Source organism: Eulemur rufifrons, chromosome 2 (genome assembly GCF_041146395.1).
Source record: "Eulemur rufifrons isolate Redbay chromosome 2, OSU_ERuf_1, whole genome shotgun sequence".
Taxonomy (NCBI): Eukaryota; Metazoa; Chordata; class Mammalia; order Primates; family Lemuridae; genus Eulemur; species Eulemur rufifrons.
Window position 1 is genome coordinate 15,638,155 of NC_090984.1, and position 19,239 is coordinate 15,657,393.

The following is a 19,239-nucleotide window of genomic DNA, read 5'->3' on the forward strand; positions in this document are numbered from 1 at the left end:
TCTTTTCGTCACCGTTGTTATTTTGGTTTCATAAGGCGGCTGCCAGCAGCCCTTCTGCAGCCCTCGGGCGGGTAGCTTCCACCTGTCACCTGCGGGAATAATCCAGCCACGGGGGTGAGCCTCGGCCGGCTGTTAGCTGGAGGTGGCACCCACATGTGGCTCCCAGGGAAAGGCTGTTCTAACACGACCTCCAGGGCAGGAGCGTCACGGCCAGATTGGAGACCTGGGAGGACACGTAACAATGGCCCCAGGGTCACTTCATCCCAGAGCCTGGTCCCATGAAGCTGGGAGACCGGGCTGGCATGACAGGCACGTGACCTATGTAGTCACACAGAGTCCTCCCCTCAGAAAGGCTCTGTGTTGGGTGTAACGTCCTGCCCTTGCTGTCTGGAAAGTCTTAACAATGTCCAGCAAGAGACCCCACAGTTTCAGTCACGTCTGTCCCGCTGGGGGGCGGAGGGGGCAGGGAGGAGTCTGCCCACCCCAGCCCGGCCCTGCCCCGCGGCCTGCAGGCCCCCGCCGTGAGCGCGCACGGTGGTGAAAGGACAAGCTGTGAGGCCGTTAGCTGCCCCGTCTCTGGGAGTCCGGGAAGAGTGGACCCTGTGCCACCCGGGCTCCCTCTGTTCTCTCTGTCGTCGGGCTGACCAGGAGCCCGTCCTCCCCGCCAAGGCCCGGGGCTCCGGACCCCCCCCACCCCACCCCACCCCAGGGATCCCCAGCCGAGCCACCGGCAGCGGGGGGACCATCTGGACTGCCAGGGCCGCTCCCAGCGCTCCCGCCTCCCCCTCCCCTGCCGGCTCATTGCGGAGCCCGCGCACGCCTCCCGCGCTGTTGTTTTAATTAAACTCCGAGGAATCGGGCACAATGTGGTACGCGGTGTACATTTTTGTTTAATTAGGAGCTCTCGGCGACGTCAGGCAGCCGCGGCCTCCCCCTGCACCCTGGCCGGCTGCTGCCCACACACGCTCACGGGGACCCCCGCCGGGCTGGGCACGCCTGGGAAGTGCTGGTGCGTGGGTGCAGGTGCACAGGCGGGAGGGCACGCACATGCACTCACACGCACGCCCACGCACACCCACGCACAGAGGAAACGGGAGTGTGAGGTTGCTCGTGCCCAGCAAAGGCACCCTGGAGAGACATGCGCACACACGCGTGCACACGGACACACACAGGGCTCCCCGCGGATTCAGCCCTGGGTTCCAAGGCCAACTGAGGCCCAGTGGTTCGGGCCTTACTCTCCAGTGATGTCATCGGCAGCCAATCAGAGCCGCTCGCGAGGTTGTCCAGGCCTCTGGCCCAGGGAGGGGGGATAAGACCTAAGCCACCCCAGACAGGGTCCAGCCACCCGCTCTGCCCCTCATGGGTCAGACCTGCCTTGGGGTTTGCAGACAGCCTGGTTTAGCTCTGGGCTCTGCCAGGCCTGGGTGCAGGTCGTGCTGCGTCCTGGCTGCGTCACCTGGGACAGGAGTTCATCTGCCTGCGCCTCAGTCTCCCACTCTGCGGAATGGGCCCATGTCTGAGGAGGGCAGAGCCCCCCGTGCCTGTGCAGTGTCTGGGACACAGTCAGCTCGGGACGCGGGGCCGGGGCTGTTTTCCCTCCAAGCAGAGACCCCTGGGCCAGAACCCCATCTCTGGTTCCCCTGGGGGGCCAGGCCTTCCGTTCTGACATTGATCCTGTCTCAGCCTCCTGCCCCCTGCTGCGTTCCTAGGGCTTAGTTCCCTCCCGAGCTGGTGGCCCCTCGGCCACCTCTGTCCACACCATCCCCCAGCCCCATCCCCGTGTCCCTTCTGGGCTTTTCTAAGCAAATACCTGTGTGCTGTTTCCGTTTTACACAAACAACAGCATTGTGTACGTCAGGGGTGACACTTTCTGTCAAGTGCCAGAGAGTAAATCTCTTCGGCTCCATAGGCCAGACAGTCTCTGTGGCATCGTGCGGTCATAGCGGGAAAGCCGAGAAATGAATGGGTGTGGCGTGTGCCAATAAAACTTTATTAACAAAACCGGAGGGCTGGATCTGGCCCGGGGCCGTGTTTTGCGACCCTCGGGCTGTACCATCTTCGCCTTTGAACTTTGCCCACGATCCTGGACTTTGTTCCAGTGTGTTTGTCCAGCAGGCTGTCTTGCTTGTTTTAGCAGGTCTGGGCTCTGCATGACGAGTCCCTGTGGGTGGATGTTTAGTCCGTCTGTTGTCCCTGCTGGCACCTCAGGACAAATCCGTGTGTCCGTTCTTTAGTGCACGGCACGTAGGTCTCGGACGCTGAGCTGAGGGCTCCAGGGGTCTCGGGTGGATGGCGCCAAACTGTCCCCTCCCGGGCCAGCGCTCCCACCGGACGTGCCTTCCCAGCGCTGGGATCGGTCGTGTGTTTGTTACTTGTCCATCATGGGTGGAGAGGAGGGTGTGCTCGTCTGCCCCGGCTGCCATAGCAAAGTACCCCGGACTGGGTGACTTAACAGGAATTTAAGGTCCTAGAGGCTGGAAGCCTGAGATCGAGGTGTCCGCAGGGCTGGTGTCTTCTGAGCCTCTCTCCTTGGCTTGCAGACGGCCGCCTTCTCCCTGCGTCCTCATGTGGTTGTCCCTCTGTGCGTGTCTGTGTCCTCGCCTCTTCTTATTCAAGGACCCTAGTTCTACTAGATTAGGGCCCACACGCGAGACCTCATTTTACCTTAATCCCCCCTTCGAAGACCCTGTCTCCAAAAACAGTCACATTTTGAGGTACTGGGAGCTGGGACTTCAACATAAAATTTGGGGTGGTGGTTAAGGGACACAGTTCAGCTCTTAACAAGGGGCTGGTGATTATTTTAATTTGCACCAGGGAGGCTGCCCCCACCCCAGGGGACCTTTAGTGCATCGAGGTGACAGGCCAGCGCAGAGCTGGGGCATGTTAGGAGTTAGAACGGAAGGACGGCCGCCTCCCCCACCTCGGCGTCAACTCCAGCTAAATTAGGCCACGGAGCCCGTTGTCGTCGTGGTTTGCAGAGCACTGGAACGGAGGCAACCCGTCAGTTCGCCTCAGCGCCTCAGCCCGGAACCACGTTCCCGCCCGTCACAGGCGCTCAGGGATCAGGAGTTCCCGGGGGGACGAACTGGGGGGTTAGTTTCTCCTCCTTGTCCCGCAATGCCCCCAACTTTACAGTCAACAAGAGCTGGCCCCTGGCCAGCAAAGAGGGACTCTGAGGACTGGTGGCCTGGCACCTCGCACGGTGCTGATGGCACCTGGGATTAAGTTATTTGTTCATTTATTGAGTGCCTGCTGCATCCACCAGGCCCCGTGCTGGGTGCTGGGGATGCCGTGGTGACACTGATACATCATTACACGCGGCATTCGATGCTCTGGCGAAGGCGGTCGGGAGTCTGGGTGGCTCTAGAACAAAGGCGTGTGAGCAGTTTGGAAGTGACATTCAGATAGGTAGATGGGGCGGGAACAGCAGAAGCAGGTGACACAGGAGGGGCCTTGGGGACTGACTCTGACGACATGGCTGGACTAGGAACAAGAGGAGGAGGGTGGCAGGGGCTGGTGGTGGACAAGGAGCTGGGGTCGTTCCGGAGGGAGGTGACGAGCCCGCGGAAGGGTGTGCGGAAGGCGGGGAATGTGTTTTACGTTTAGCGAGGTGTCCTCTGCTGCAATGACCCACGCGGCTCTGTGGACGTCGGGGGCGGGATCGCTGCGGTGGGGGCTGGCTTCTCCACTGGAGGGTGCTGAGCAGCTGGGGCCACTCCCAACCCCAGTCATGACAACCACAATGTCCCCAGACATGGCCCAGTGTCCCCAGGGGGTCAGAATCCCCGCTAGGTGAGAACCATCAGTCCAGCCTGTTCGTCTCTCTCGGTGTACAGGGGAGGGAAGAGCTGTCGAAGCCGGGCCCAGGGCTGAGGTCACACAGCCAGGCAGGGGCTGGTCCCCAAGGCCCAGACCCAGAGGGGTGGCCGTGCCGTGCTCAGACCTCTGCCCTGTTTCTCACCCGTCTCCACCTTCAGAGGACCAGCTGCCCTCCGGCTTCCCCAACATTGACATGGGCCCACAGTTGAAGGTGGTGGAGCGCACGCGGACAGCCACCATGCTCTGTGCCGCCAGCGGCAACCCCGACCCCGAGATCACCTGGTTCAAGGACTTCCTGCCTGTGGACCCGAGTGCCAGCAATGGGCGCATCAAGCAGCTGCGATCAGGTGAATGCGGGCGGCCGACAGAACGTGGGAGCCATGGAGGGCGGTAGGGGGAGGGCAGCCATGGAGGACATTGGCTCTGGGGGAGAACATCTTCAAAACTGCACCAATGGGGCTATAATGGGACACAGACAGGCGGGGGTAATGAACAGGGAGCCATGGAAAGTGGCAGAGGGAGAGCATCTTCTCTACTGAAGCCGTAAGCATGTCTAGGGGGGATATAATGGGGCCTGGACAGGTAGTAACAGAGAGCAGCTGTGAAATGCAACAGCAGGAGAGGAGACAGTGCAGGCCATAGACAGGTAAGGTGCTGGGGAGCCTTAGAAGGCTGCAGGGAGAGAGTGTCTCCAAGGCTAAAGCAGTAAGGATGGAATGGGACAGAGAGTGGTGGTGAAGGTTTGGGTCTGTGACGGGCACAGACAGATAGGTAGCCCAGCCTGTTTGTGCAGGCCCTGGCTGAGGGAGGGAGACTCAGGGACAGAGCACAGGCCTCAGCCACCTTGGGGACAGATGCTTCCACCGCTGGGCCTCGGCATAGCACCCACGTGCCCCATCTGTGAGTCCGTCTGTCTGGGGGGCCGTGTGTGTGCGCCTTGTGTCTGTCCCTCCGCCTCACAGTGTGTGTGCGTGTGCGTGTCTGGGCTCCCTGCGCCGGCGCGGCCTGCGTGTGGGCCCGGGCGTGCCAGCCAGGCTGGCAGCACTCACGGGTCACTGTCCCCTTCCCAGAGCAAAGCTCGTCCACACGCACCTCGGCCGCACGTGCGTCCACGTTGCAGTCCCCGCCGTGTGGGTGCGCACGGGGCGGTGGCCCGTCTCCGCGGTGCTCGTGCGGAGGGACACACGTGTGCTAGGGACGTGTCCGTGTGCCCCCCGTGCGTCTCCGTGCCTCGTGAGCACACGTGTCAGTGCCTGTGCCTGTGTGTGTCCGCGTCACGGATTTATTTGTTTATTTTTTCCATTATTCAGAGCTTGAGGCCCTTGTTTCGGGTTCCTGGTGAAATCACCCGGCCCCTCCCGGGCATAGCGAGCGATTTTAGTTTTTTCTCCCCTTGCTCTGAGCATCCCGCCCTAGAAGCCCCCCACCCCTCCCAGCAGACCTCCCGGCATCCTCGGGTCCCCCCAGCTCGCTGCCCGCCCCCCCCCAGAGCCCATCAGCCCGTCCTCCACCAGCAAAGACCCCGCCCCTGGCAAAGCGCAGATGCAGAGCCCGGAATTCTCTTCCCTGGAGCCGCAGACCTCGCACCGGGAGGCGGAAGAGCCTCCCCGGGGTTGCAGACTGTGAGCCTGTGTGCAGCTCGAGGGGCTCCAAAGGGGGCGCGGTAGCTTCCGCCATCGGAGCCCACGTGGAGCGAGACAGTTGACAGAATAGAGACCGCAGAGCCTGGTGGCTCGGGTGGAGATGCCAGCGCCGTGTCCCAGCATAGGTCGCCCTCTCTGAGCCTCGGTTTCCCCGTAAAACGTGCCTGCATCTTAGCGTTCTTGTGACGTCACCAGGAAGGAATGCCTGGCATGTACTAGGTGCTCAGTGAATATAAGCCGCGTTTTTTTTTTAACCAGAATAGACATTATTTTTCTGACACCCACTCTCCTCCCCGCCCCAGGGAGGAGACAGACTTCTGAGTAACCACCCGCCACCCATTAATGTTCCTGTTCTCTTTTCTTATCCCTCTGTTGTAAACACTCAGAAACCTTTGGTAAGTCTGACTTCTTCACCACGTCAACAACTAACGCCCCTCCCTGTGTCCCTCTCCTGCCCTCCCCCACACTAACAGCCACTGTGACAGTAACCGTGACCCACTCTGCGTGGCATGTTTACTAACGCCCCACCCCCACCAGCCACCCAGCCCTCCCCACCGGGCACCAGTGGGTTGCAGAGAGAGGAACCCAAAAGGAAAAGAGGAAAGAAAGGCAAGTCCACGAAGGGCCAGCCAGACATCCTCAGGCCAGTGGAACTCCACAGTGAACAGTTGAAGCTACCTCCCTGCTCCATTCTTGGACTCGGCACTGCTATAAAAGGCTTTGGCTACAGAAGTTTGGGGGCTGGGTGGGGTGGGGTGGGGTGGGGTGGGGAGTTTTCCAGCTGGGCCAGTACTAGGTACTTCTCACCCATTTTTTCCCAGCATTCACCTGGAATCCCCTGAAACCCACTGCTGGGCTAATTCTTACTAAGGTGAGAGTGACTAATATTGACCCGTGGTAGTCTCTTCTTAGTTTCCTCAGAGTAAGAAGTAGAACTTTCTTTAATGCCTAAGAGATACATCCTTTCTGCTCAGTAGAGTAGCCTTGGGCGCTTTGGTCATCTTGAGCATCGCCCAAGTGTAGTGAAACAGTTCAAAGCGAGGGCCAACCTAGATTCCTGTTCTCCACAGTGTGACCCTGGGCAAAATCTCATTTGCTCCCATGTAAAGGGGGAAGAGTGGCCTCATGGGTTGAGGATAGCCCCCAAAATAACACAGGAGTGGCTCACGCCTGTAATTCCAGCACTTTGGGAGGCTGAGACAGGAGGATCGCTTGAGACCAAGAGTTTGAGAGCAGCCTAGGCAAGACCCCATCTCCACAAAAAAATACAAAAATTAGGACATGGTGGCATGAGGCTGTAGTCCCAGCTACTTGGGAGGCTGAGGCAGGAGGATCTCTTGAGGCCAGGAGTTGGAGGCTGCAGTGAGCTGTGATGATGCCCTGCGTTCTAGCCTGGGTGACAGAGTATGACCCTGTCTGAAAAAAAGAGAAAAAAGAGAGGAAAAAAAAGAGAAAAAAGAGAGGGGGCCACAGGAAGTTCAAGGTAGAGGCTCCCTAGCCCAGCAGGCCAGAGGAGCTGGGCTCAACCCCGCCCCCCTTGCTTCTTGCTCATGACGTTACCTCAGAGATTCTAAGCCTGAGGCCTCAGTGTTCCCATCTGTGTAACGGGTCTGGGCCACGCAGAAGAGGCTGTTTTTCACTTGTCCAGCCCCTCCTGCCAACTCCTCGGCCCTGGACTCGGGCTCTTGTCCCCGGCTCGGCCATCCTCCTGAAACTTGCCCTCCCCAACATGAGCAGAGGGTGTGACATTCCAGCCTGGGGGCTGCTTTTCCTGCCCCTGGCCCGATAGACAGCTCTTTCCTCTTTTCCTTTTGGAAGTTAAGAGCTGCAGGGCTCCCTCCCTGTGCCTGGACCCCTTCTCCGGCCTGTGTGTGAGAGCTTCCCTCTGCTTCGTTAATGCCTGGCCCCGGGGCACTAACCCCTCCCGCCCCGTGTCTCTAACAAGATTCCCCAGACTCCGATTTCTTCCTGCCCTCCTCACCCCTCGTCTGGACTCGAAAGTGGGTCCCTTGCTGGGCCCCCCAAGAAGGAAAGAAGGAAGGGTGGTGATGAAAGGCCCCACCAGGCCGACAGACCTCCCCCTGGGCGTAGAGACCCCCTCAGGCCCACCCAAAGAGGCTTCTGAACTGACTTCCCCCGAATCCCCAGAGATTACCGCCTCCTCCAGGAAGCCCTCCTGCTCGGCACACCCTCCGACCCCGCCCCGCCCCTAGGAGGCTCCTCCTGTCTCCCTCAGCAAAGCCTGCAGGGTCTGTAGGCCCAGGGCTGGCTCCGTGCCCCCGGGGCAGAATGAACAGGCCTGGCTCTCGTGGCCCGGCCCAGCCTTCCCGGGGGCCCCCCGGCCCCCCACAACTGCCTTCTGACACTCACTGACTCTCTCTGCTTCCCTTACAGAAAGCACTCCGATCCGAGGTAAGAGGCTCTCCCCTCACTCACCCACCCAGCCGCCCACCCACTCACGCGCTCTCGCTGCACAGCCAGCCCCAGGCTCCCCGGGGGCCGCACCCAGAACACCCCCGCCCCCCCACATGTGTCCTCCTAGCCACCCCACCTGGTGTCTGTCCGGTTTCTGCGTCTGTGTCTCTGTCTGTGGCCGGGGGGCCGAGGGTGACCAGAGTGACTCTTCAGGTCACCTGGCTGTGGGAAGGGGGCTCTCTTCTCCCCAAGAAGGGCCCTCACTGCCTCGCACTCCCGCCCCGTCAGGTGTCTTGCCGCCTGTAGCATAGTGTGCAGAGCGACCTTCTGGCTTTACGAGGAGACAGACACGGGTGTTCTCCAAGGCCAGTTCCGACTCTGCTCCCCTGCGCCCCTGCAAAGTGCCGCCCCAGAGAGAGACTAGCATAGGCCTGAGCGGGAGCCCTGGCAAAGAATCGGTGTCCAGTTCTAGCTTCACCACGAAATGCTGTGTGACCCAGAGCAAGTTCCCTGCCCTCCCCAGGCCTCCACAGTGATACCGACCTGCGTGCTTCCCCAGAGCCTTCATGTCAGGGGAAAGTGGGAAGAGTTCTCGAGGGGCAGAGCCCTCATCCGTGGCCCCCAGAGAGAACCTCCTAATCCACGGGTCTACGTCATCCCTACAGGGCAACTACGAACACAGCTGGGCAGCTTGGCAGTTTTAGACTCCTATTGCCACAAGCTCTGATTGAAGCCTGTGATTCAAACACGCTTGGGGATATTCACCCATATTTACTCATGCTCAACAGGCACGTGGGTGCAGGCCTGTGATTCAAACATACTTGTGGAAACCTGTGCCTCAGTTTTTATTTGTGGGCACTTAAGTATTTGAATCAAGGCCTATAATTTCAAACACACTTAGCTTGATTTACTTGTGAACATGAAGACCTGTTCCAGGCTCGTGGTTTCACGTGTCCCTGGGGACATCTTGACCTCGATTTCCTTTACTCGCGGGCACTGTGGTGTTTGATCAAGGCCTGTGACTTTAGATAGTCTCGGCAAGGTTCATTCATTTTTTTTATATGTTCATGTGGGAAGTGAAGTCTTTGAGCCGGGCCTGTGATTTCAAACATACTAACGGAAATCAGCCCTATTTTCGTACGCTCATGGACACCAAGACCTTGGATTTGGACCTGTGATTTTAATTGGCCTCTTCTTGATATCTTTATTCATGATCAACAAATTGTTTGATCCAGGCTTGTGATTTCAAATACACGATTTCAGCCTCAGCTTTATTTGTAAGAATAAATTCAATCAGAACTCAGATTTCAAACACTTTTGAAGATTTAATGTACTCTTCATGCACCCATGAGCATCTCAAATTTGGGTCGAGGACTGTAATTTCAAACACACTTGAAGACGTTCGTTGAGTTATACTTCAGGATCTTGAATTTAGGCCTGTGGTTTTAAACACAGGTGGAGAGATTCAGACTGACTTATTAATGCTTAGAAGTCTTCCAATACCTGGGGAAATTCTGACTCCTCTTCAATTAGTGTCAGGCACAGGTGGCTTTGATCCAGGTCTTTGATTTCAAACATACCTGATGCATCTCTGTCTCACCAACCTTTACGTTAGCTGTCATGGGCTGTAAACCAGTCCTGAAAGTTCAAGAACCCTTGAGAAAGCACAATCCGATCTCCATTTATTTACAGGCACCGAGGGCTTTGAGGCCTGTGATTCCAAACACACTCAGGAATCCAGACCCATGTTCATTTACTCATGGGCACTGGTTAAAATCAGCCAAGCAACCATCAGCTCCCTGAGTGTTCACCTGACTTGTTGTAGCCCTGTAGGTCCCTGGAGCTCTCAAACACGTCCCCAGCTTCGTAGTTCAACTTCGCAGTTGTTTCTGTGGAGCCTTAGCCACATGCCCGGCTGACAGCGAGAGTGGAGGATTTGCTGGGGAATCCAGTGTGTTCAGGCCAGCGTGGGGCTAGACTCGGGGTGGGACTTACATGAGCCTCCGCCAAGCTGGGGCTTCTAGGCTAACTCACCTCTTCGTCTGCCTCTCTGGCTCGGCCAGAAGAGGGGACAGGCCACACAGCACTCTGGTGGGACAGCCTTCCCCACCTGCTCCCCGGCCCCCCTCTGACGGGCCGAGCTTTCTCCCCTCTCCCCACAGGGGCCCTGCAGATCGAGAGCAGTGAGGAGACCGACCAGGGCAAATACGAGTGCGTGGCCACCAACAGCGCCGGCGTGCGCTACTCCTCACCCGCCAACCTCTACGTGCGAGGTAGGGAACGCCGCGTCCAGCTCAAAGGCAGGGAACCTCCCCGGCCCGTCCCCCTCCCTCCCTCCCCCCCTCTTTGGGCTCACAGCCTCTGGGCTCCCCCGTCCCCTGCAGACCCCAGCAGGAAGGCCCCTCCCAGGTTGCCATGGGACCTCGAGTGAGGCAGCATCCTTCTCCGGTCCTCAGTTTACTTGTCTGTGAAATGGGGGCAGCTTGAATCCTCCCCTACCCCCGTGCCTTGCAGTGGGTGCCTCTCGGGGAGTGAGTGGTGGCCGGGCGGGGAGGCGTGGGGCAAGGTGGGGGGTCAGTCTTGGGCCTACAGGGCCGGGGGAGCCTGCAGGCCTCTGCCCTGCCCCACCCCGCCCCCCTGCCCGCCCCCCGAGTCGGCTTCTGTGGTGTGTCGTGCCTTCCCGTGTCGTGTGCTGGCTTCGCTTCTCCCAACTCTGTGGCCTCGTAGCGCCCTGCTTCACTGCCCCCCGCCCCGTCCAGTGCCCTCGGTCTACGAGTCGGGAGGTGGGGGCTCTTCGAGGCCACCCCCCGCCTGCTGGTCTGGTCCCTGCACCTGCGGCTGTCCCCGAGCCTGGTGCTTTCTGTCTCTTCCTAATGATCCTCGGAAAAGGACAGTTGAGGCCACCGGGCGGCCGGGGCCATAGCAGGCACATGCACTCCGGGGGCTCGGGGGCTCCATCGGCTGGGGCAGGCACGGCACCCAGCGAAGCCTGTCACTCTCGCTCTCTGGTTCCCACTCAGTCATGCCCAGAAGCCCGGGGTCCTCGCCCCCCGCACTCTCCTGTCCCCCTGCCCCAAGGAAGCTTCTGTGCAAACGTCCTTCCTTCCGGGTCCCTTGGTGCCTCCTCCAGGGTGCCGGGGGCTCCCCTGCCCCCAAAGCCTCTGTTGCCTCCTCTTGGCTCCGGGTTGACTTTCTTAGGTCCTCCTCCTGCCTTTCCCGCCTCCTACTCAGTGGTTGTTTCTGGTCAGAGTCATGGTAGAAACAGTTTCCTCCTGCCGGGACACCAGGGGCCCCGTTCAGACCCCAGGGCTGCCCCGGTCCGCTCTGTAGAACTGACTCAATCACATCCGTCTCCAGGCCTCAGTTTCCCCCATGCGAGGCACCAAGCCCTGGTTCATTCTCCACCGGGGAGGCCGTGTGGCTCCTCCTCTGCCCACACACCCTCACCTGCTCTGTCCCCACCAGCCATAGCTCCCACTGGCCCTGAAGCAACTCCTTGGTCCTGGACCTTGGATTTTGCATCTTGTCTCTGTGGAGGAGGCCGCACAGACGGGGTGGGAATCGGGATGTGGGGGTGTGGGTGGGCAGGGGGCGGCGGGGCGGGAGGCACGTCCGATCCGCCATCCCGGCACCTCCGGTGAGTTGCAAACGCGTTCATGACTCCGACGGACTGGTCTTCGCTTAACCTGCTTATTTCTCTGCCAACATCTGGGATGGGGGTTTGTGAATCTGGCAGGGCTCGAAAGAGACAGTGTGGACGGTGGGTGCGGGGCAGGGAGCGGGGTGGGGGCGTTAGCTAGGGTGCGAGGAGGGAGGGGGGCCTTCCATGTCCTCAGCCCCCAGGGCTGGGCTCCCCAGCCCGAGCCCCCTTCCTCTCGGGGTGCACCGGCGGGGCTTAGGTCCAGCCTCCCAATCTCAGATGCTCCAAAATCAAATTGAGAAAAGAAATAAGAAAGAAAAAATGTAGATCTTGTGTGTCAAGGGCAGAGTGGAAGGAAAGGAAAAAGAAGGTCATTGCTGTTATTTTTGTTTTTTAATTTTAATTTTTTTTTTTGTTTTTGGTTTAAAGAAAAAAAAAAACAACAAACTATTGCAGCTTTTAGCCTTGGGAAGGCCTCTTTTTACTCTCTGTATCTCCCCTATTTTTTTCTCTTCTTCCCATGTCATTGTGTTCCGCATCAAACCCCCTTTACATCCCTCAGAGCTTCGAGAAGGTTGGTGTGTTTTTTTCTTTTTTACTTTCTTTACCCGCATTTTTACATTCTGAAAAAATGACATGCACACGCACGAAACACCTCTAGACACCACACCGACACGCGCTGACATGCACACGGAAAAAAAAGAAACGAAAAATAGAAAAAAAAAAATGATCATAAAGATGGAATGCGAATCATAAGCGCAAAGCAAAAACAAAACAAAAAAAACCCGCCAAGTGAGAGCAAAAACCCAGAAAGACACGAAAATCTCAGCCGCGCCCAGCCCGGCCTAGGGCCGGCCGCACACATGCGATGCTTGCATTGTGTTTCGCCTCTGCATCCGTTGGTAATGTTGTTGCTAAGTTTTTTGCACTCCTCGTCGTCATGGTAACTTGGGCCTGATGCATGCTGGGAGAATGTAACAATTTCTCTGCATGCCTCTTGTTGGTTTGGTTTGGTGAATTCCCAACGCCTTCTGTTGGAGTGTTTCTCGTCTTCCATTCTGTTCTTCTCTTTTGGTTTTCTTTTTTTTTTTCTTTCGTTCTTTTTCTTTATTTTTTTTTTTTCCTTTTTCTGTTTTTTTTTAGTTTTGGGGGAGGAAATCGATTGGTTCATTTTCCCCCACCCTCGCATTCCTTTTACCCAGTCCCCTTCTCCCCCAAAGCGATTTTGTCTTTGGTTCTGTCTTGTTTCTGTGCTATTTGGTTTTTGGTTTCTTGGGCTGAGCTGTTCTGTGGTTGTTCTCCAAACGCATTGTGATCTAAAAGCCAGTGTTCCTGTCCCAACTATCACCCAGGAGGGTGGAAGGGGTCCCACAGCTGGGATGCTGGGGCAGAAAGTGACCACTTAGGCACAAGGGCACCAGGGAGGTGGCGTGGATGGATGGTGGGATATCAGGGTGGGGTGTGTAGGGGGAGCAGCCCAATAAACCTAAACTCATCGACTAGCCCGTCTTTTCCCACAACCGGTGCCTCCCCTCCTCGGGCGGCCATGTTGGAAGGAGGTTCAAGCAGGCAATCCATCCTTCTGCCTCAGCATTAGACTACCTTCCACCCTCCCAAATTACCCCAAGAAACATGAAGTACAGCTGAATGTGCACCAGCAGTTTGAATTCTCATTCAATTTAGTGATACGTCCAAATATGGATAGTGGTCAACTTAAAATCAGGCTTGTGGGGGGCAGTCACAGCGCCATCCTCCCAGGATGATGCATGCGTGGCACATAGCCCTCAAAATGGCGGCTGGCGTGAAGACTTCATACATTCTGTCTGGGCACACGTTCAGAACTGCCCAGCAGAACATGTAGCATGACAGACTTGTGACAGGAAAACCTGGCTGGTGGTCTGGCCTGAAGTACTACGCCTCCGCCTTCCAGACGACGCTGGCCGCCTCCCCCATCCCCTCTCAGACTCTGGGCTCAGTCACAGGCATCTTTTGTCCAGCAACACAGCATGGTCACTTTCTGGGTACCTGAGCATCAGAGCTGTGGAATTCTGGAGAAAACCCGGGGGCACCTTGGACACAGCCTCTCCCCTGCTCTCTCTGCCTCCCAGACTCTCTCTGCTTCCCTCTCTCTCTCTCAGCTCTCTTTCTTTCTGTGTGTCTCTCACTCTTGCCAACCTTCAGAGATGCACACCCCCTTCTTCTCCTCCCTCCCTGAGAAAAGGCAAGCCCTTGAGAGTCCTGCTGCAACCCCAAATAAAAACCGACCCCCAATAAAATAATCCATTTAGATTTCTAATCCCCCTCCCCCCTGCTCACCACCCAATTTAGATGAAAGTTGAGGGCAGAGGCCAGCCTTTTTAGGATTGCCTCTTGTCCCCTCTTGTTCCTCACCCTCCTTCTCTAAACTCCCAATTATTAAATCCCGGGCCAAGTTGGCAAGAGGACTTTATTTGCAGGAAGAGATTTTTATTTCTCCCATCTCCTTATTAACCCAGTGTGAAAGCAGCCAGGCTAGCCCTCAGGAAAACCCCAAAAGATCGGAAAATGAGGTCTCCTACTCCCTCCACCAAAGCTAGGTCCTGGTGAATTAGAACTGGGCACGCTGAGGGTCTCTGAAGACCACTTGGACTTTTTGCAACACTCATCAGGTACCCTGTGTTGTGAACACAGAAAGTTACCCATAGGATTATTACAAGATCAGGAAGGAAAGAGTTTAAGCAAATGATCTGGGCGAGTCACTTCCCTTCTTTGGGTACCTCGGTTTCCCCGTTATGTACTTCACATGGCCAATAAGATGGCATCTGGGAAACTGTTTTGGAGAGAATTGGAGGGCAGAAGCTAATTCATCTGCTCAGATCTCGTTTTTCGGTAGTACTTTTCTGAGCTCACCTCATGATCTCATTCCCTCCTGGCTCCAACTCCATCCCTGTGAGATGAGCGGCCCCCCCCCAGAGCCACGGCTCTCATCTGGCCCCTGCTGTTTCCCTAGGAATTTCAGGGGCCACAGAAGGGGACAATAAAGGCCTTGTTTAAGGACTAGGCTACCCTTGCAGATAAGTACCAGCCCACCAGAAGAGACACGCTGCCTGGCGTGTTCTGCCCTGAAAGCTACAAGTATTTACACTGTTGCCGGGGCAGCCAGTCCCAGGAAGTAATTGCAAGAAATCCCTACCCCGAGCCAGACTCTGCTTGTAACTGACGCTATCTCCAGCTTCTGCTGAAGTCTGGGTGGTTCAGGGGGCAGTTTAATCAGACCAGCTCTTCTCCTCCTGAAATTTATCTCTGGGATCCAAAGGACTGAAGTCAAAACCATGCCCATTTTTTAAGATAGCTGGCGGCAGCTCCAGTCCCAGAACTCGCCTGGGGACGCTGTTGCTCGGGCTTTTGACAAGGTGGGAAGAGGATCAGATTATGTTCTTCCTGGCTGCTAATTTTCTTTTCTGTCTCTTTAAAACCATAAGCCTTTAAGGTCTGGGTCAGTAAATTCAAGATGGTGGCTTTGCCACCTGGTCTGGCGATATAGTATTATTGAACCATGGTGCACAGGGCCCAGTTAAATGGTGTGCCACCCGCCTGATGGCACAGGACCTTGAAACAGGCTGGAGACATCAGGGAGAACTTTCTGCCTTGAAGGGACTTAGGCTATCTTCAAGGTTTTGGAAGAGGCCAACAGGACTGGAACAATTTAATGCAGAGTCTTGAATGCTGAGCTAAGAAGCCCGGACTTAATGCCCGATGCCAGTAAGGTCTAGATTGCCCCAATTCCAGGCTATCTGCAGAGCTCTGTGAGCCATGCTGCGGCCTTTCAGATCAATCCATAGCATGCAATTTTGGGCAGTGGGGGGGGGGGGGGGGACAAATTGTTTTTAACATTAAATTTCCGGCATCCAAGCCCTAGAATTGGTGGATGTGACCTCCCTAGGTGTTCCTCTTACCTCCTGGCCCCCCGAAAATAGGGGTAGACACAGATATTGGGCCCAGAACACCCCTCAGCTCCTGTGTCCCCAGAAGGACCTCCATTGGGGTGCGCTGGACAGCCCCCTAGTTTCTACTGACTGCACTTGGCCGTGTGTCCCCACCCAAGACCCCTGGCTTGACCGTGGGGGCAGGCAGTGTTGGACCAGGAGCTTCTCATCCCACCCTCACCCCCAGGGCCGGGGGGTCAGGCCTCCGTCCGCGTGGGCCTGGTGGGCAGCCAGGAGGGGCTTCTGCAGGAACACTGTGCTCTGAACGCCTCCCGCCTGCTGCCTGCCTCACACCGTTTGCATCGCTGTCTCCTCTGCGGGGGCGGGGGGTCACGAGGGGAATATTAGATTACACCTCGTCACTGGGAGAGCCCCGTGTCTCCGGCGGCCGCAGCGAGGAGGGTGAGGGGAGTCAACAGATTGGCAAGAACTGTGGGGGGCGGGGGATAAAACGAGGGGAAGAGAGAGAGTACCAAAAAACAATGACAACAATTTAAAAAAATGTATCTGTAGTGCAGCATGTCTAGCTCAGAATGCCGAGCCCTTGCCAAGGCCGCTGGGCAGCCCATGGGCCAGGGTTCCAGCCAGGTCCCTCCGGGCCTTGCACGCCGTCCGGGTGGCGGAGGGAGCTGGCGGTGGGAGCGAGGGGGCCGGGCACAGGAGGACGGTGGAGAGAGGGTAGGGGAAGGAAGAGGCTCGAGGCAGGCCGAGGGGAGGTGCCCACCCTCCCTGGGCCGTGGGCTGGGGGTTCAAAGGAGGGGCCAGCAATGGGCTTTGGGATTAGGACTCCAACCCACTCCCTTTCCCCCTCCCCGACAGGTGTAATCTAATCTTAAATACACCCCCCCGGAGGCTGCACAACTTCTTGGCATCTCTCCCCTGCCCTCCCATCCGCATATTCATTTTGGAGTTTGGAGAAGCATCCAGAACCTTCTCTCACCCCAAAATGCCCAGCAGAGCCCCCCCCACCTCGAAGCTGCGGCTTGCTGAATCGTTGAGATGTCTGACACTGTCGGGGTTCCCTACCTAGTGCTTCAACCAGATCACCTCACTTTTAAGTTTCCTTCCCCACCCTCCTCTGCCCTCACCCCCGCCTCTTCCCCGAACCCCCTTTTTGGTTTTGAGTTTCTGCCTCTTCCTTCCTGGGGGAGGGGTCGTCTCCTGGTTGCTTTGACGGTTTTTGAGTTGTTTTTCCATGCGAATCGGGGTTTGAAGCGACCACCCCCCCACAACCTGCCACCCACCACCCACCCTCCCGACCCCCTCGCCCACGTGAGTCCCCCCCACCCCCCGCTGGGACCCCCGGCTACTCGGTGACGAGAAGAGCTGGAAACCAGAACCAGCTGGAGCGTGCTGAGGACCAAGGCTGGTGTGGTCCCCTTATAACCCGCCTGGACCCTCCATTCAGGTCGGTAATTGGGGGCGGGGGTCCTGCGGGGCCTCTCCGTCCCGTGGGCTCTGTGCCCACCTTAACTTTTTAACCCCGCACCTCAAGCTTGCAGCCGGGGGTGGAGAGATGATGCGGGTGGGTGTCAGCACCAAACCGGGCAGAACACAGCGTCAGCCGCCCGCCCTTGCCAGCTGGGAGGATGTCCGGAGGCCTTCCAAGGTCCCCAAAGGGAGCCCAAGCCACCTTGTGCCAGTGGGCATGGTCCTCAAACTCGTGGCAAACCAGCCCTCTTCCTACAGCACCCCCTTAGGAAAAATGAGGTGTGTGAGAAAGCAAGTGGGCAACATTTCTTAGGTGTCAGAGAAGCCTTTGTAGCTTATTGGCAGGTCCATTTAATTGATGGCTGCTGGCCATGTTGGAGATTATGAGCACTGAAATTACTGTTGTGGATGAATGCCCTCCCACATGGAACTGACTTATAGTTGACAACGCTATACAGGACATCTTTTACATATTCAAGATGTATCCCTTGCGTCTACTTCTAAAAACAAGTTAGTGATACCTTCCGAATTATAAATCCCCTAAGGGGGAGAGATTTTAAGGTTAGATCAGACATGAACAGGGTCTTTTGGATGAGATGTTCACCCTTACAGAAGAGAGAAATTGTCCTGACATTTAACCTTTAGATCCTAAAGCTAGATCTTACTACTCCCTTTGACATTATCACAATTCCTTTCGATATGAGCCTTTTACTGATGACTTCTGGACATTCAGTATGATGGCTATTGGACATTCAACTGGTAGTTCCTGGCCATTGTTCAGTTGATGAAATTGTATATAAGTGATGGGTACTTTTGCCCTCTTTGGTGTCCCCAGTGGGTCGGGACACATGTTTGAAAGAGCCAGAAGCCAAGAATGGACACCTGGCTGGAGTCCATCCTTCTCACCATGGTGAGCAAAGGCTTGTTCTATATGAGAGGCAGGAACCAGGCAGGCCTGGCTTTGAGCTCTGGCCACACCACTTCCTTCCTTTGTCATTTCCAGCTAGTCTCTGAGCCTCTGTTCCCTCATCTGCAAAATGAGCATCAGGTCATTTGTCTCTCAAAATTGTTGGGAGGGAGAAAGCAAGGTGGAGATTTGGTAGAAATTCTTAACTGTCTCCGCCAGCCCTGCAAGGTGCTAATCGGACTGACGCCCTTCTCAGGTCACCCGATTGCGTCCATTTTACAGATGAGGAGACTGAGGCTCCACGGGGATTGGGGGGCTTCCCAAGGCCACAGGGCTTATTCAGCCACCTCAGCTTCTCCACGTCTACCTGGAGAGGTTTTCTAGAGGACTCTGAGGCCCCGGGGAGCTGTCCTTGTGCTTTAGGAACTGGAGTTTGCCCAGCCCTGAGCAGGGATTTAGGGAGACAGGTTCAAGTGCAACTGGGCTGGTTTGTTCCAAAGGTTCTTTCTCCACGAGGAGCCTGCCCCTGTGGCCACCTCCAACCCTCGCCCGAGGCTCCGGGGTGTGATGGCCGGACCCTGTGTTCTGCCGGTGGGCGGGGGACAAGAGCACCTCCCTGGGGAAGCCACATCCCTCTTCCTTTCAGACCCCGATTTCAGCCCCACGCCCATTCCATGACTTTTTTTTAATTTTTTTTTTTTTAACTTCTTGCTTTTGGGTGTTTTGTTTCGTTTCAGAGGGGTTAATTTTTGTTTGTATTTTAGATTCTTTTTTTCTCCCCCTTTTTGCTTTATTTTTTTCATTTGTTCTCCCTGGTTTTGTTTTGGATGTCAATGCCGTTTTTTTCTGTCCTTTAATAATAATTAGCCTCCCCCACCCCGCCCCACACTCATCTCCCCATCATGTTCCGTTTCCATGACAACGCAGCCACTGCATCCCACCCTCACCCCCCACTGCCCGCCCGCACCTAACTGTGGATGTCGGTGGCGGGCTGGCCTGGACCCCGCTGTCCGCTGGCTGGCCGGACCCCGTTCTTCCGCACCCCCACCGCCACCCTCCACCCCGCCCTGCCAGAAAGCCACCGCCCTGCCCCATCTGAGCCCCTCGCCCCTCACCTCCACTCCGTCTGCATGGCCCCTCCGTCTCTCCCCGTCCCCCGCCGCAATTCCTCCCCTCGGGGGGCACCGTCCACTCCCTCCATCCTGTCTCCAACGTGACGTGACTCTGGACTTTTCGAGGGGCTTCGTTTTCCGAAGGGCTGCCGGCTCCCAGGACCCACCCCCGTGCCCGCTGAGTTGCCCGCTCCTCGCCTCCCGCGTGATGCAGGGAGCAGGGGTTCGAATTTCCAGTGAGGGACCTAGGCCGGAAGGGAGGGGACTGGGGCCACCTTCCTTCATCCCCTCAAGTCCCCTCCTCGGT

General features: G+C 56.9%; 1 protein-coding gene across 7 annotated transcripts in view; it reads left to right on the forward strand.

Moving 5' to 3' along the window:
• PTPRS (protein tyrosine phosphatase receptor type S) overlaps positions 1-19,239 on the forward strand; it is a 97,375-nt gene that overhangs the window by 47,080 nt on the left and 31,056 nt on the right. For 5 of the 7 annotated variants that reach the window (XM_069480011.1, XM_069480002.1, XM_069480022.1 and 2 more), the window contains exons 5-6: positions 3,978-4,166; positions 10,040-10,150. In XM_069480011.1, the coding sequence (XP_069336112.1) occupies positions 3,978-4,166; positions 10,040-10,150 (300 nt within the window). Of the gene's footprint in view, positions 1-3,977; positions 4,167-5,848; positions 5,858-7,856; positions 7,875-10,039; positions 10,151-12,079; positions 12,092-19,239 lie in introns of all 7 variants that reach the window. The other 2 variants (XM_069479993.1, XM_069480043.1) reach the window with 2 other exon arrangements.